Genomic DNA, 17,717 nt, shown 5'->3' with positions numbered 1-17,717 from the left:
CTTTTACAATGTATACTTTGCAATACATCAGATATTTCAAGTCAAGATCTCTTCCAAACAGAGCTCTCACAGCTCAGCCCAGTGTCTGGCTCTGTGCAGGCTTCCCAGCTGCCTTGCTGAGGCCGAGGAACCTCAGATTGCTTTTGTGTAATCCAGTAACCCAGGAGAAAGTGAGGCTAAATGACAGCAGCTGTGGCCCCGGTGTACCAGTGTGGCAAAGTGGCTCCTTTTGGAAGCAATGAGGGATCACAAAAACCCCATATGATGGGTGAATCCCCCTGAGGCTCTGGGGGCAAGGGGGGAACAGTTGTTAGGAGGAGCCCCACCCCCAGGCTTTGGAGAAAGGAACAAAGCCCAGCTCGGCTGGGCAGCACAGCTCGACCTGCCACGGCGGCGATGCAGAAAGCGGCAGAGATGCTTCTGACTTTGTCCTTTGCTTAACCTCATGCAAGCAAAGTCCTTCCAGTCAGCATTCCAGCCAAATCAAAGAATTCCAAGTGCAGCAGGATGCCAGCATGTGAGGTACTCTGCTTTGAATAGGACTCTCTCTTGAAGCCTGCCTTTTGATCGTGGCTTACCTACCTGTGCACTTGGGTGGTACCTGGCAGAGGCTGAGCTGCACACAGGGTTGGGATAAGGATTATGTGGAGCATTTATGAAGCTGGTCATGAAATTGGTGTTATGAAATTGGTGTCTTCACTGAGCTTACAGTGCAGCACTTTGCTGTAAGGTACAGTTTTGATCCTTCAAGAATTTGCTGAGCTTTAGTCTTCCAAATTACTTCTGGTTTGAGAAAAACTGTTCTTCTTACTGGTGCTTCTTGTCTGTTGGATTGGGTTTTTTATTTCTTCCATAATTGATAATTATGCATCTCTTCTTCTGAGATAGATATCTTCTGATATCCTTTCCTTTTTTTTTTTTTTTCACAAAAAGTGTAGTTTGTCATTTTGACCACATGTTCCCAGGCAGACAAATCTGCTTGGGCATTTGTAGTGCTTTGTTTTAGTTTGATCTAATTCTCATTTTGATATAATAATACTATATATACATAAAAATTATATTTCTGTGGTTTTTTCTGCTATTTTTTTCTGCTCAAGAAAAATGGTAATTTCTGTGTTATGCCCAAATTTTGTATATAATATTTACATGGGTTTATGAAGAAAAACTGGCAGATTTTATTTTGAAATACCTGCAATAATTGAAGCACTCCAGGATGTGCATTTGTTTTTCTTACCTGTTTTGACCAATGTCTTTGAACTCCCGTTGCTTGTTTTGGGAGAGTGTCAGTAGTTTGAAATTATGCATTTTCACTTGGATGGATGTTGGGGATGGCAGAATGAAATGACTTTGTGTCTGTTAGTGTTCCTGATATAGGGATTAGGCAGATATTTGAGGAAATGAAGAATATTAAGCAAAAAATTAAACACAGTCCTTATGGATTAAGGAAAGTATGTGAGAATCATCTTAAAATACAGAGTAAGAACTCTTATGTGTGAAATCTGACTGAGTAAAAGGAGTTCTACTTTGCCAGAGGTGGGCTGAATCCATATATATATGTAATTAATACCTTTTTTGTTGTTTTTTCCCTGCATAGTTTGCTTTGTTAAACTCTTTCACCAATGTGTTGCTGACAAAATGTGCTTGATGCAAAGATTTAAATGTAGAATTTCCAAACAACATGTATTTATTTCTTCCTTTCTTTAGGAGACATCACTCAGAAAGGATATGAAAAGAAGAGGGCAAAGCTGTTAGCACGGTACATACCACTAATTCAAGGTGAGAAACTGCATGGAAGTTACACCTTTGTGCCACATCTGTGAAAATATCAAATGGAAAAGTTCTCATTAATAGACTGGATGAATTAGAGTAGTGTTTGATATGGCATCTAAGCAGCAGTGGGAAATGGCTCTCACAGAGAAGTGCAGAGCAAGGAAAAAGCCTGAAATAGATATTTTTTTAATAGTTTTATATCAAATGTTAAATGGTAACATTTTTGTGAGCAAACTTCAGTTTGACAACTGCGTCTGAGACTTGAAGATAACAACTTTATTAATTTCTAAAGTTATTGCTAAAAGCAAATTGGCTGTTTTCATTAGATGAAAATACTCAGTAGTTCCCACTCTCATGCTTTAATGTGCTGTTTTTTGCATTTGCCCTGTGCCTCACCCCATTTCCACACACTCCCTCACTCCCTCTGTTTCTTCAAACTATTGACTTTTTTATATATCAACTATTACTTCTGAAGCTGGTTATTATCAGACTTCATCATCCACAAAACCTAAGTGCCCAGCTTTATAAAATTTATTTTTATGCTAGGACTCTCAAATCACTCAGGGTTTAGGCTGTTATGCTGCCACTGAGATTTGGTATTCTGTAATCCCCCAATTTTCCATAGCTTGACAGATTGTAAGATAAGGGAAAATGAGAAGAAAACTAAGGTGAGTGGAAGCAATAATGAGACACTGTAAACTGAGACAGTGTTGAACTGTCAGAATGTAATCTGATGTTTCATCATGGGGTTCTTAGCAAATGTTTCTTTTTTGTGGTTTTGGTTTTTATTTGGATTTGGGGATTTATTTAAGAATAGATGTAGGTTTTCTCTTAGCAAATTTGGAATCTCTGTAGGCCAAGCAGAACCAAACTCATCTCTTTAAAATGGCTTGTTCCTTGCAATGAAGCAGTTTGGATTTTTAGGATGACTTTGACAGTCAGCAGCAAGCTCTGGCCTCAGCTGCCACAGCTTCTCCTCCTTACACCATTTTTCTGGAAAGAACTGTCTCAGTTTTCTGTTCCAAATACCCTGTCCTCTAACTCAGCTTAGTTCAAGATTCTGAGACCAGGTGAGGTATGGATTTTGACTGAGGATTCACAATTACTAGAAATATTCTGACAATGCATTTTGTCTCCTAGAAAGTCATGTATTTGGATTTCTGTCTCTTGTTTAATCTCTCATTATCTTTGATTTACTCTACCTTCGCTCCTTTCTATTGACAGTGGAGGTTTTACTTTATATTTTTTCCTTCTCAGCTCTCACAAGGTTGTTTGCACAAATATTCAAGTACTGAGCTCTCAAGCATAGCTTAGACAACTCCAGTACTTTGTCTGCCATACTCCTTAAAGTAAGTTTAGATTTTCAGCTGCTTCAAGGTTTTTCTCCTTGTTCAGCTCTATTTTCCCTAATCGCCTTAAGCAGTAGTTTAATGAGTCAGCAAATCCTGTGGTTTGTCCTACTTGCTTGAGACCACATTTTCTAAGAAGTACCAGATTACCTGATCTTTTTTTACCACTTCTGCCTAGATGAGCATTAAGCTGACAGGAATCTAGCTTTAATATGCTAAAAAATGAATAGACTGTCTGCCTCTGAGCACAAAGAATGATGCTCTGGCAAAAAGATAAAATTTGCTTAAAACATTAAGCTAAACTGCCTGGTTCAGTTTCCTGACATATGCTCCATTAACCCAGTTCTAACTTGAAATTTCCTTAATTGACACAGCTCCAGCCTGGCTCAGAATGGTGTGTGGGAGTCCCAAAGGCTTTGAGCCTGCAGAAATTTTTTATCATTAACAATTTAATTGCAGCATTCCTGATAGGATTCATAAGGTTCAGTATCCATTAAATCTTTGCAGACTGATGAATGTCAGCATTTTACATTTGTTGAGTTCTTGCTCTATGATTTGACGTCCCCAGGACCACTAAATCATGTCTTTCTACAGCTTTATGGCATAAAAATGCACTTGCATGATCATAGGTTTGGGTTCTGGAAGTTTAACTTTCCCTGTTACACCTCATCAAGTGCTACCTACAAACTCCTGCTCTCTCAATACCATCAAAATGGTTTGGGCTGTGTTCTGCTGCACTCTGTGGCTGAGTCTGTGGCGAGCCAGATCATTACCCAGACAGTGTTAAACAACCCCACAGAGGGCTTGGGGAACAGAAAAAGACAGAAGTGCCTGCAAAGCACATTTTCAATTAACAGGAAAATTAAGCAGAACACCCTGTGATTCAAGAGTCTCATTCCTGTAGATTGTTTTGTATTCTAAAGTTCTAAATCTGCAGTGATGAAGAGTTAGTGAAAATGTAAAGATTTTGCTTAGGAACCATAAAATTCTGTAATTATATGGAGATAATAACTAGGATGAGTTATTTTTCACTGATCCAACCAAGTGCACTGTGCAAAATCAAAAACAAGTGTTGAGTAATAGCAAGCATTAAACAGTAATTAATTATTTTAATGAAGTAAAATTTAACAGTCAGTAATTGGCTTCCTCAGTCAACCTCTGCATGCAAATTACAGATAAAACTCTGAGGAAATAATTAATTATATCTGTAGGCAATGCTGCATGATGAAGCTTCTGAGTGATGGATAACATCAGATAGATGGCAGAGGGTGATTTTGAATGTGGATAAAGCTGGGATGCAAAAACATTCAGAAATTACAGAATAAAGTAAGCAGCATGTACAGTGAGCATCCTCTCCTGATGGGCAGGTGATGGTCTTATGCTCCTTTCTAACACCTCAAGTAAAACTCCTGCCTTGTGATGGTTGTTTCCTGATTATCCTGATTTCCTACTGATGTTTTTACAGTGTTACTGGTTATTTTCAGTCTGCCTCTTTGGCTGCATAAATGAGGTTGCAATTGCAGTTAGTGTCCTGGTGCTACTTTACAGAGCAGTCCCTGGAAATGATTTCACTGGATTTAGTTAGTGCTAGAAGAACACCTTGGTGAGTGACTTCATTTCCTTCATTTCTTCTCTGGGGTCACAGTGATTCCACTCTAGAATTATTTTCTTTCATTATTTTCTTCCTTAGCACTTCTGCTCCAGCAAAATTGAAATGCTAACCATTTTCAATTTTTTATTTTAAGGGAAAATGATGATGAAACTTCCTCTAATTTTGGTTGAGGCTGGCATATCCCATACTTGTGTTTTTCTTAGGTTTTCATTGTTTTTTGTCTCTGAAAAATGTTTCTGCTGCTACCAGGAATACATGTGCTTTCTATTCCTGGCTGCACCAGGTGATCTTCAAGGTCTCTCCAACCTGGGTTGCTTTGTGATTCTGTATAACTGTGACTTTTGTTTTTTCATCTTTGTGGGTAAGAGGTACCCTCAAATCAGCCTCTCATTCAATTACAGTGGGAGTTTTATATACCCCTATAGCACTTAATACCTGTAGTTCCATTTTTAAGGAATATGCAACTTACTCTGGTGTCTTGGAGTCTACAAAAGCTTTATAATTTCTTATAATTTAAGGAAAAAACATACAGGTAGCTTTCTTGGTGCTATGGAGTTACAATTCCCACTTTATACTATGGGTATAATGGCTGTGGTTAAAGGATGTCCAAATTTTCATTGGCTAATTTGGTTGGATCTTGGTGTACTTGGTTTAAATGAGGTATGTGAAACTGTAATGTGTTCACATGGGCTAGTTGAAAAAGCAGTTTATAGCTTCATTGCTGAATTTCTCAAAATATCAAGAGATTGCTATTCCTGTGCCTTTTCAATTCAGTGCACATCCTTGTATGTTAGGAGTGCTGGGCTGCTTGTGAAGCACCTCCTGAACTGCTGCTTAAAATGGACTATTATTTTGGGAAATTTAAGCTCTAGCTAATGCCTGTGGGAGTTCTGCTTAGCAGTCTGTCATAGTGTCTAAATAAGTGTCTCTCTTAGTTGTGAGTAAGTAAGTAACACTTCTTATTTTTATTGAGGTAGTTTAGTCAGTGTTTGGATTCTCTGAATTGGATCCAAATCTTGGCTTGTGTTTGGTTTCCTTGAATTTATAACAAGTGTCTTCTATGCTTTTGTATTCTTTGCTGCTGTTCCATGCTTCCTTGAATGGAAAGTGTTAATGCCCTTAGAATGGTTTCATAGGCTGCAAGTGAAAGCTTAGGAGGTGGAATTTACTTCCTTGAGTAGAGGAAAATGTTACAGAATCATGGAAGATTGTCAGACATAATGCATATGCATGATGCCTTTTGTTATCATTATTGTTTCTAATCTCTTGAATTTCTGATACCATATTCTGGGTAATAAATTACATTGGGTAAATTCTTGTTCAGTCCTTCTAATCTGGAAGGTGTGAACACTTCCAAAACTGGATCTTGAAGATAAAAAAAGTGTGTACAGCAGGTAATATGTTCTGAGATGGGATATGACAGTAAAGGATGGTAACATTGAACTTGAGTGAGGACTGTATACTCAGTAACTGCCCCAGAGCCAGACCTCCCCTTTCTGGATTTTCTGCCTTGTCATACCTTTTCCTTTGTTTTTGCACTTTGAACCTGGCTGCTGTCATTTGTTCCTTTCTTATTTCCATACCCAGTTCAATAGCTGCAGAAAGATTTGATAATGTACAAAGAGTCTGGAGTTTCCTCTTTGGCCTCCCTCTTCCCCTCTCCTCTCTACAGAGCTCTTTAATACATTATGTTTTGAAAATTTTATCTCTCCCCACCTAATGACTTTAGCTGGTCATTCTCCCCACTGATGCCAGCAGAGAATCTTCCTTGTCCTGGCAGCTCTTCCTTGCTCTTACAGTAAAATCATTTTTGCTTGTATAAATGAAAATGGCTTGAAATGCCAGTCCTAGTCTTGATTCTTCAGTGCTTGTGGATGGACAAATACAGGAATAATTCAAATATTTTAATTTTCATCCAGTAGAAACAAATTGTTCAGTTAGTTGGAACAAGCAGCCTCTTTAAGTTGACTTCATTCTTGCTAGCTTTGGGCAAGTTAAAAATGGAGAAAATACAGTGAATAGTGGATCAAGTGCCTTTAGTCTGTCTTTTCTGTAAAGGTGTTGGTGTGAGTGGGGAGACTTTGCCTAATTACCCATCTGCTTTTGCTGAAGGCTAAGGTAGTGATTTGCATAGTAGGAGAATAAATGAACAAGCTCACCAGGCTTGTGGAACAGCATTTTACTGGCACATAGTTATGTAGCCTAAGAGTCAGATGCACTATCTTACTATTTTTACCAAAAAGTGACATTTTTCAGATTCATTGTTGCTATTTTTGCACTGTGATATGAAACCTACTTTGAGAAAGCAAGAAGGCAAACTTAATCCAAAGAAATGGAGTTGTAGTTTAGAGCAGTGCCAAGGATTTCATGCCTCATCCTAATTTAAGAGGAACTTCTGAGCTTCACTGGTACATACTTCATCACAATGACTCTGATTCACAAAAATCTGATTGAGAGCAGGAGAGTGTTCTGGAGTTGGTCATGGACCCCTGTTGTTATGTGTGGTCACTTCCCCCCTGCTCCTCCTGCCCCCAGGATTGCTGTGGCCAAACAGCAGCGCTTGGGTTGCACGTGTGTTGGGACATCCTGCGTGCAGGCTGGCATCTGCTGATGGGTTATACCAGTCAGCTCATTTTCCAGATGATTCTCCTCCCACAGGGGATCACAGAGTGGAAAAGGGGCTCTTACAAGTCCTGATTTCAAGGCTCTGTAGTTACTACAAGACTGCAAATGGGAAGAGTAAGGAATTGGGAGGAATGTGAATCTCGTTTTCTGCTTACAACTAACAACCCTCCTGGAGGAAAAGAAATGGCACACAAATAAACAAGTTCTGGTTTTCTTTTGCTATCTTTTTCACCCAAGGTCTCTTGACAAAATTGCACAAAAATGATGTAGATATGATGTTTTCTGAGAATTCCTTAAGTAGTCTTAGTTGAAGGAGGCTCCCAGCCCTGCTCCCTATTCTCTTTTGTACCATCATAGTTCTCCCTTTGCCTTGGCTATTTGCTTGGCTGAGGCTTGAGGAGATGACTTGCCTCAATCTTTCTAACAAAATCTGAAGTTGCTGTTTATTGTTTCCAGATGAACCAATCCCCCTGGACTGTTGACCTGTGGTTATGGAAAACTTGTGCTCAAGTGCAATGTGGAATAGAATTCTGCAGTGTTTTCACCACTTATCAGATCTGTTGAATCAATTCAGTTGGGAGACTACATTTGTTTTGCTCTTACAAACAGAATTCTGCTTAAGTGTTTCAAGGAGTGTTAGGTCTGTATATTGGTAAACACACTTTCTCTGATGCTCCACTGAGGACACTTTGGTTTCTTTGCTGGGCTGTCTCCATATATCCCACTGGGGAATGCAGTTGGTGTTGGATATTCTGTCATCTGTTTAAAAAGCTTTACTTTTGGAAAATAGGAAAAATGAAGTGAGAATGTGTTTGTTCTTTAGTACAAACTGTAAAAGAAAGGAGCATATCTCTGGAGTCGGACTAATTTCTTAAAACTTAGATCTGTGTGAATTATTAAATCTTCATTTGTTTTTCTATTATTTAGGCCCCTTTATCCCACACCCTGAACCCATATCTAGCTCAAGGTTGCCTCTTCAACATCCAGAGGTGCTCACTGTTAGCTGCAAAGGGAAAGGGATTATGGAGTGCATTCATCCAAAGGTCTTAACAGATACCCAAGAAAGCTGGTATATAGTAATTTACCTTGTCATGAAGATGATAAAACACTTTCCCTGAGGATATTGCATTTAAATAGAGTATTTGAAAGCTCTTTTTCATCAGTTGAGGTAGAAATGGGGTATTTAATCCAATTACACTCCTAATGTAAAGACTATATCTCACTGAAACGCCTTCATAAAAATGTAATAATTCCTAGAGTTGCTAGCAGTTGCCAATTTCTTTCCTGATACTCGCTTTGTAACAAAGGGAACAGAAACCCCATGAGAGAGAAGTGAAGCTTTTCTTACTTTTTAAAGTGACATCTTTCCTTGCAAAGGAACTGACCCAGATTCCTGTGGGATGATGTCTTCAGTGAGAGCTGCTTTTGGTAAATATTTGCATTTTGAAAATGTGGTGTTCCAATACTTTGTTTCCAAAACGTGTTGTTTTCAAAAGACTTGGGGCCAGGTAGGAAAGCAGAAGCCCTTCAAGGGAAGGGAGGAGTGAAATGAAAGATATATTCAGCCCTGTGTGGTACAGGGGCTGAGTAAATACAGTGACCTTCATGCAGCCATATAAGTTTGTTGTAAAACACAGCACTAAGCTATATTCACGTTAGGATTGTGCAAAAAAAAACCTCCAGCTGCATTGGAATTTTTACATTTCATTTTGAAGTGTGGATGTATAATAAAACTGCAAATGGAAGTTCCTAGTCCAAATTCATACAGTCCTTGATGGATCAGGAGCCAGCAGAGAGTCTCCTCATTTTGGGGATGGGGAAGGGATAATGCATATTTAATGGTTACTGTCCACTCCTTTGATTTTTTTATTCCTCTTGTGCTACAATGTAGAATTCAGATTCATCTTCCTGAATATCAGCCAGCCTAAACATAAGCAACTGCTCTGGGTTATATAGAGCCCTGTTCTAATAAGGTGCAGAGCAAACAACTAGAGAATGGTTCAATTTCTCTTATTTTTATTACTTTGTGTGGGGCTGGGAAGGTCTTTCATTGTTTTAGGAGTACATGAAGCAACCAGACCTAGATTACAGCAGGAGCTTTTACACAGCTGAAGCTGACAGTAATTCTGCATTAATATCTGCACAGGTCTTACTAGAGAATTGCAGCATTTTTGTAAAATGGGAATCTTTTGAGTGTTGCTCTGTTAAATGGGTATAGATGAAATTGGATTAAAATGCAGGTAGAAGATGAGCTCTTTTTAAAGATACTGTCTTGCACCAGTTGTAGTGAAACAATGTAGACGTGGGGAGCAGATATTATGCTTGCAAAGCTGAGTTTGTACTAAAATAAACTGTGTTTCAGGTGTGGATCCATCCCTGCAAACTGAGAACAGAGTCCCAGGCTCCTCCCAAGCCACTGCTGGGGTATCAAAACAGCAGAAATCCCGATCCACCAACTCGAGGGACGAGCGCTTCCGATCCGGTAAGGGCACACAGAGACAGCTGAGGCATCACATGTCCTGAGAGCAAAATATCCCTGGAAAATGGTACCTGCACCCACACTGAAAGGTGCAGTGCTTTGGAAGGAGGCAAGAGATAATGAATGTTTTTCAAGGATCTTTTTGTTTTGTTTCGAGAGTGGTTTTGTTTGAATTCGGCCTGGAGGAAATGCAAGAAGGGAAGGAGACTGTAGGCCTGTCTTCTGATGTGTTTCTTGTTGTGAATTTTACCATGCTCAACAGGTTTTTCATATTTACTAAGAAAACAAAATTGGGTTTCCAGTCTGTGTAACAGTTACTTAAAAATTTTGGAGTCTAGAGTGTGTGAATTTGGAGGATTTTTTTGCTTGCTTGTTTGGGTTATTTTGTTAAAGCAAGGTTATAGATTTGTTGTAGTTTCTTTCTAATATTTCCTGGTTTAAAGCAAGTGCACAAAAAAGGGAAATATCACAATGGATATTCTACTTCATTTTAAATGGACACTACAGTGACAAACCTGTTTTGAAAAATTGTGTGAAAATACTGATATCCTCATAGCATCCTGTTCCCATTGTTAGTTTTCAGGTGGTTGAAGTGCACCATTTCCCTGTGAAATTCCTTGTCACAATAGTCAGGAAAAACAGGTGTTTGAAAGCTTTTCTCCCCTAAATACTTGGGGACTTCTAGCTGGATATTTTTCTGTTTGTTGTGCAGGGTAATTCCATGTCTTGGGTTTGGGGATGAGAAGTGTAAGTGATGGCATGCACTGCACCTCCTCAATAGGTGGCTGCTCTTGGGTCACCTTGTCTTGCCACTGCTTGGGCAGGGTTTTATTGCATCCTATTTGCCCTGCTGATATGGAAAACCTTGCTCCAGAGTTGGAGCAGATGTGCCTTGTGCATTCCTTAGGGCTAACTGAATCATGAATGAGACTTCTTAAATATTCTGTGGACATAGACAGACTCCTGGGAAAGATGCCTGCATTCAGCTACACAGAGAAGAAACTTCTGAATGCCAGGGAATAGTGCAAAGTGTTGTAATTAGCTAAATGACATGTTCAAAAATATTTTTTAAATTATTAAATTATAGAAATATGTTATAGAAAAGTATAACATGGAAAATAATTAGAGTAAGATGTGCCATTGTTAAACTAACAGAAATAAAAATCTGCAAGAAGAGCACAACTACAGCAGGAAATCTTTGGGAGGTAGTCCTTGGTGGGGACTGCCATGTCCTTCTGTGGTTTCCTATCACAGCTCCACAAACTAATTTTTCATTCAATATTTCTGCCTAGAACAAGTTCCTTACTTGGCACTTTGCAAAGTTCTTACTTACAGCAGACATAATTGGATTTCTTTCTCCCATTAGGGATATATGAGAAGGCTTAATGTGCTCAGATGGTATCAACACCAAATGGTGATGGTTTTGTTTGACTCTGTTTAGGTTAAACTTATTTAGGTCTGTGCAAGGAAATGTAGCTATGGCTTTTGGATGCCAGTACATATTCCCCTTTCTATGCTGTAATTAAAAAAAATAAATCTTACAGATGTACTGCATTTATGATGGGCTTCTTTATCTCAGCAAAGAGATATTGGTGCCTTTTTTGGCTTCCCTGTGTGCTGAGACACATGGATGTTGTGAGGGATAACCAGCTTCAGCCTCCTTCCCTCAATGTCACACCTTTCTTTAGACTGTTATGGGGAAGGGAGGGTGTGTTGTTCCTTCTTCTTTCTTTCCTTCCAGTCTTTAGTTCTTGTTTTCCTTGCTTCAGATCTCAGCAGTTCTCCTATGTCTTTTTCAAGGGTAGTTGTTGAGGGGAGAATGCAGCTTTTCCTAAAACAGGATCTCTTTCTGGAGCAATTATAGGTACTTTACAACCATCAACATAAATTACTTAAAATAAGCAAGTAAGTGAAACAATTTTATCTTTTCATACAATTAATCTTTTACTCTTTGTAAGCACATTTTTAAGTAGTTTCACAGAAGAGTTTTGTATTTAAATCAATTGTATGTTTTTATCATGTCCAGATAACTTGTCTTCAAACAACACATATTATCCAAAAAATTCCAACAGTGAATACTATTGATAAATTCAAGCCTGCTGTCCAGGCTTCAGCTGGAATAGTGTTAATTTTCTTCTTAAAAGATGGTACAGTACTGTGTTTGGTTTTACAATGAGAATAATGCTCATATTTTATTATTCTTGTTCTAAGTACATTATTATTTTTTTATTATGATCATCATCATTATTATTACATTTTAATTTACTTCAGATATTATTGTTCATATCTCAACCCATGGATTTTACCTTTTTCCAAGTCCTCTCCCCATCCCACCTACATAGTGCTTATTGCTTTGCCTGTTGGTATTTTGAAATCCATGAGTAGCAGGGACACTGGTCAGGCTATAAATGTCCTTTTTTTCTTCAACCAACTGTAGAAATTCTTCCTTCCTTGTGCCTGAGGCAGGGACAGGAATCAGAGGCTGATAAATGAGCAGAGGCTACAAATAGGAAAGAGAAGTGCTCTTCTAATAGCTGAACAGTTTAGGAGCTAGTAAGAGTTTAGGTGATTTATAGTCCACAAACTATTTTAGTTTTCCTCCCTAATATTTTTTTTAAGGACATGTGGAAAGAAAGAAAATTAAAATAGATACAAAGAACTGGAGAGAAGATTATGTGGTTTACTACAGCAGAAGGAGAAAATGTTTATAAGTTATTAATTGTTAATGGTTGCTTGCAGCTTAATAAAGTGCAAAAGCTTAGAAATACTTCTCCAAGACTTTTTCTTCTGCTTTTTGGATGGCAGCATATGGGTTTTTTCCCTCACTTTGGTACATGTAATCTTTGTGTTAATGAATTGCTGGGCTTGCTGTTCATCACTTCCAGTGATCACTGTTGAGCATTTGTGATCCCTGTTCTCAGAAATGTGACACATTTGGTCTGATTATGAGTGATTAATTCCCTGAAGAAAACTGAACTCCACAGTTCTTACGTGGTGAATCACTTTCACAGTAAATTTTGAAGAATTTAAGTAACAGACAGTGGTAGAGAGTTTCTTTTTGCAATTCCAATATCCAGTTAAAATTTAATTTATACTAATAATTTATACTATACTTAATGAATTTTTGTACCCTAAGTGTTCTGCTTCTTTAAAATTATTTCATTCCTTTTACTTCTTTTATTGAAATGTGTTTTCATCGTGTAGAAAAGCTCTTAAAGCAAAAGTGGAATAGGAACAAAGTGTTCCAGGGAAGTGAAAGCAATTACTTCATTGATTTGGATGAGAGAGGATGTTCCTACTCAGCTGATGTCCAAGGACAAGATATTATAGGAAAGATTTCAAGCCAGGAATAGATTTTAATGAGTGTAGAGGGAATGATGAGTTAAATTGGCGCTGTAAAAATAAAACATGGAACAGAATAAAAATTCATCCTGACTGTCTCCTGGTTGCATTTTTATCAGTTCATCTAGTCTGTTCCAGGTTTTGGGGTGGGAATTAGGGCTAGAGGATGAGGTGGTAGTGATTTTGCCCTCTGGAAATGGAATAAAAAGTAGTTCCCATGCTTGCTCCCACAAATCTGTGTGATGTTATGACCTGCCCTGCTCTGCTTTGTTAAAAAGCCCCAGCACACCCTTGCCTCCAACTAGGCCTTTCCATTCCCAAAATGCACAACTGTCCAAGAATGCTTCCATTTTTAATCTGCCACATTATTTAATGGCATCATATATTTATATGGCAGACTACAGATATTGTGTTATTTTGCTCTTTGCAAGACCTTTTCTGGAGAACAATTTATGTTCCCCTGCTGTTATGAGATGTTAATGCAACAAAAATGTCTTTTAAATTGTATGTAGATGTAGGCATGGTGGAAGTGACTGCATCTCACAGTTAATGTCTCTTTCTAGAAATATCCCAGCTTGCTTTTGGCTGGAAATTGTGCCAAGGAGATGTGTCCTGCAGAATGGACATTTTTTCCCTACTTTTAAGGCTCCAAAAACAACCTTGATGTTGAATGCTGCTTAAACTTTCTGGAATTTGGGGACATAAAAGGTTTGCTTCTGGATATCTGTGGGAATAAACTTCATTAGTGAGCAATTATAACTAAGGATCAGGAGAAACTAAGATTTGACAATAAGCCTAGATGTGGAAATGGAGAAGGAGACAGGCAGACATAAGCAAAGGGGAGTTTTTAATTTATAAAACATCTGTTATTAGGTCCCTGGTGTGAAAGACAGGAGCAAAAATCTCACAAGGGGACCAGGACAAAAAAAAAAATTACTGTATAAAAGAGTAGAGGTTTTACTGAGGTTTTTTTTTTTTCTTTTTCCTTCTTAATATTTTTCTCTCATAACATCATCATCTTTGAACCTCCCATGTTAGTTGCACAAAAAGTTCTTCTTTGAGATAAGCATCTACTTAGTACATTCCTGAGTCTTGTAGGAGCACAGGTGGGATAGTATATTTGCATGTATACATATTTTAAATGCTGCCCTGAACAGATGATCTGCAGGGAGCTGCAGACTGAAAAGTGATGTTACTGCTGTGAAGAACTGGTTGGTGTCTGGGACCATTTACTCAGCAATTCTTGTGATTTTGTAGAATCCATTTGGCCAGATTGAAGGGCATGTTCCTTAGGAATGTCCTTGTGCTGGGCATGACCCAAGGGGGCTCAGGGCCAGTACAGAAATGGTACTTTTTAAATTAAAAAAAAAAGAAGATGATACTGTGAAATACTGATCCTGTAGTCATCACTAAGGTAAATCCCTGTAGGTACAGGGATAGAGTTACATTGTATATTATATGTACAATTATGTTGCATTGTATATTATATGTAAATTGTGTAATTATATGTCTGTCATACACATTTACATACCTACAAATAGTTTCATACCTTCAAATTTGTCTACCTGTTACATATTTAAATCATAGCAAAAGACTAGATGGATACTTACTGAAAGAATGTGTTTTCTTTCAAATTGAGTCGTTAAATTCTGAAAACCTTGTACAGCAGTTTCCATGTAAAAGAAATGTGGTCAGCCCAATGCAGAATCACGTCCTCACTCCTGAGCTCTGTCTATTGACAGGGGTTGCCACACTCAGCAGTAGCAATTCTTTCCTTGTACTCTCTGTCATTGGTCTTGCTGTTACTGTTCATTTTCATATCTCATTGCTGTTTTCAGTAAATTGTTCTTACCTCAACCCATGGTCTTTGCCTTTTGTGCCTCCAAGTAATTCTCCTCTCCATCCTACCACTGAGAGCAGGGAGAGGGGGAAGAGAGTGAGCAGTGACTGTCTTGAATTGTTTTGAGAGGGAATGCTGGGTTGGAGAATGCCATTCCTAAGCCACAACCAGCCCATTGTAACTATGTTTAAGTGTGTATATGATGTATTGTGCTTTTCATGAGTTTGAGTCTTGGTGGTAAGTCAAAAGTATATTTTTGGCTTGCCTCATTCCTCCTCAACATCTGTTCACTTCTCATGAATTTTCTTCCTTGTATAAGTTTTAGCTTTTGACACTATTGGAATGTAGATGTCAAAGAGAAAAGGTTGCTGAAAAATCACTGGAATACATTAAATTTTATCTGCAGCAAGGTCTTGATTGAACACTGAATTCCTCGTTAATCTCAGTTTTGGCTTAAAAATTAGAAAAGTTAAAATACAGCCCTTGAGCCTCTTAGGATAATTTTTACTTTCAGGAAAGTGCAAGCTCTGTGTGTCTTTTCCCTTCTTCATATAGAATCATGGAATTTTGTTAGAGTTGGAAAATAGCTCTAAAATCATTAAGTCCATTGGCATCTTTTTTCTGGTTTTTATTACTGGCATTGTTTTCTGAGAACTTCAAGTATGCATGTACTTGCACTTCTTTTCCCTTCCTGGATTTTGAGGATGAAGAGTCAAATGCTGTTGCAAATTTACAGATTCTGCATTGAAATTCCCCCCCCCCCCCCCCCCAAATGAAAATAACTGATAGTTCAAAACCAACATATACTGGGTACTCTATAACTGCAGTGTTTATTTTAGGGGGGTTTTTAAAATGCTACTCACAGAGCTTTTTCAGGCTGATTTTATGAGGAAAATACATCAACTTGCCCCTGCTTGTATTCTTCCTTAGCTTTGGAAACCATTGCTTCTGTACTGGATTGGAGCTGGAGGCAGTGGTGTTGATTCATTCCTCCTGACTAACTGCAGTTCTGACCTGTTTGTTTGTTTGTTTTCTATCTAGATGTCCACACTGAAGCAGTACAAGCAGCACTTGCCAAATATAAAGAGAGGAAGATGCCCATGCCCTCGAAGAGACGCTCTGTCCTGGTGCACTCTTCAGTAGAGACTTACACGCCTCCAGGTACATGCTGAGTGAACACAGAGAGCTTACAGAGCTGCCCAGACAAGCTGTGGCTGTCCCATCCCAGCAAATGCCCAAAGCCAGGCTGGACTGGGCAGCCTGGGAGAGCTGGAGGTGTCCCTGCCCTAAGTTTTTAATAGGTTGCACTGGAGTTGTAGATCATGGCTGTATTTCCCAGGAATCAGGTCTTGGTTGGATTTCTGCTGTGATGTTTTTCCTCATGGTTTTAGAGTTTCATCTAGAGATAGTGTCCACATGAAAGCAGTCATAGAGAGCAGGTGCCCTTTATGCATTAAGTATGTTCTCTTACATCATATCTCACTCAGAGGAGATAATCTAGGCAAGCATGTCAGAGCTGAAAATACCTCATTTCAAACTGCAGAAGATTCTTCTTGTAAAAGCTGAAGAAATACCAGAGCACTAAGTTACTGCATCAGTTGCAGAGCACTCATCAGATGGTTTCAGCTATTCAGTGGTGAGCAGATTGAAACAGGGAATAATATACTGTAATTGTTCAGATTGGTTATGGCATAACACCTTCTTTAATTTTAGGGGGAAAAGGTAATTTTCTGTTGTCTCACAATGAATTTTCTAGAGGTTAAGAAAATCATACAACATGTTGTGCTAGCAAGCCAAATGGTTTGAGACCAGTGTCTTCTATACAAAGAAGAGATTTCCTACAATGTTTTATTTTGAGAATGTGTGTGTGTCTTTTGTAATGAGGCCCAGGAGCAGAAGCACACTGACTTCTACTGCCCTTCTTTGTCATTTCCAGTTCTTAACCCCCTTCTCTAAAAGAAGAGTTCAGGTATGCTGCCCTCCTGCTTTCTGAGCTGTACTTCTTCTTTCTCTTCTTCCCATTTAAAGAGAATTCCACTTTAGTTTGCTAGTCACACACTTACGTATATTATTTTTGTGAGTTCTCCAATTATTTCATTAGTTAATAAACAATAATCCTCTGGGTTCTTATATATGGTCTTTCTTGACCCTTAATGTTTTTGCCTAGAAATATGCTAAGTATTTTTATTAAAGTATCTTTTTTTTCTGAGCAACTTAACAAGAGTCTGAGATGCTATGGGTAGAATGTTAAGTTGTGTGATAAAAGCTGCCATGCTCACCTGCAGAGGAGCATGGGGGTATGGCGGGTGAGGCAGCCCAAATAATGCCCTGTCCCAGGAGCCACCAGCCCAGAGGGACACTGGGAACAGCACCAGGCAGGAAGGCAAGTTCAGGACTCTGAGAAGGGTCACCCTGTCCAGGCCTGTCCCTGGAGAGCCTCAGCCCTCCTGGCCAGGTGTGAAGGCCATCAAAACCAATCAGCACTAGAGCACCTTCTGGGTTGGGGGGAGCACACAGAGGGGTGAGGGACACAGTGAGAGGAAGAGTATTTCAGAACTGTGTGAGTCTTGTTATGGGATGTTAGGGTGAGGAAGTGCAGACTGGCCAAGGGGCAGACTTAGGGAGGAACAAGTGTGGGGAAAAGAGCAGGATATAGGATCAGAAGGGCTGGTAGTGTGTCAATGGAACAAGTGCCTGGTC

At 38.9% G+C, this 17,717-nt stretch overlaps 1 protein-coding gene across 6 annotated transcripts in view; it reads left to right on the top strand.

Moving 5' to 3' along the window:
* DIP2A (disco interacting protein 2 homolog A) overlaps nucleotides 1–17,717 on the top strand; it is an 81,704-nt gene that overhangs the window by 24,021 nt on the left and 39,966 nt on the right. For all 6 annotated transcript variants that reach the window (XR_013182984.1, XM_077181108.1, XM_077181107.1 and 3 more), the window contains exons 2-4: nucleotides 1,705–1,776; nucleotides 9,719–9,838; nucleotides 16,059–16,178. Coding sequence is in view for 5 of the 6 variants with exons in the window: in XM_077181108.1 (XP_077037223.1) it covers nucleotides 1,705–1,776; nucleotides 9,719–9,838; nucleotides 16,059–16,178 (312 nt within the window). In the remaining variant the exon portion in view is untranslated. The remainder of the gene's footprint in view (nucleotides 1–1,704; nucleotides 1,777–9,718; nucleotides 9,839–16,058; nucleotides 16,179–17,717) is intronic.

Source organism: Agelaius phoeniceus, chromosome 7 (genome assembly GCF_051311805.1).
Source record: "Agelaius phoeniceus isolate bAgePho1 chromosome 7, bAgePho1.hap1, whole genome shotgun sequence".
Lineage (NCBI taxonomy): Eukaryota > Metazoa > Chordata > Aves > Passeriformes > Icteridae > Agelaius > Agelaius phoeniceus.
The sequence above is the reverse complement of the archived record's forward strand: the minus strand, read 5'-3'. Positions and strand labels throughout refer to the sequence as shown.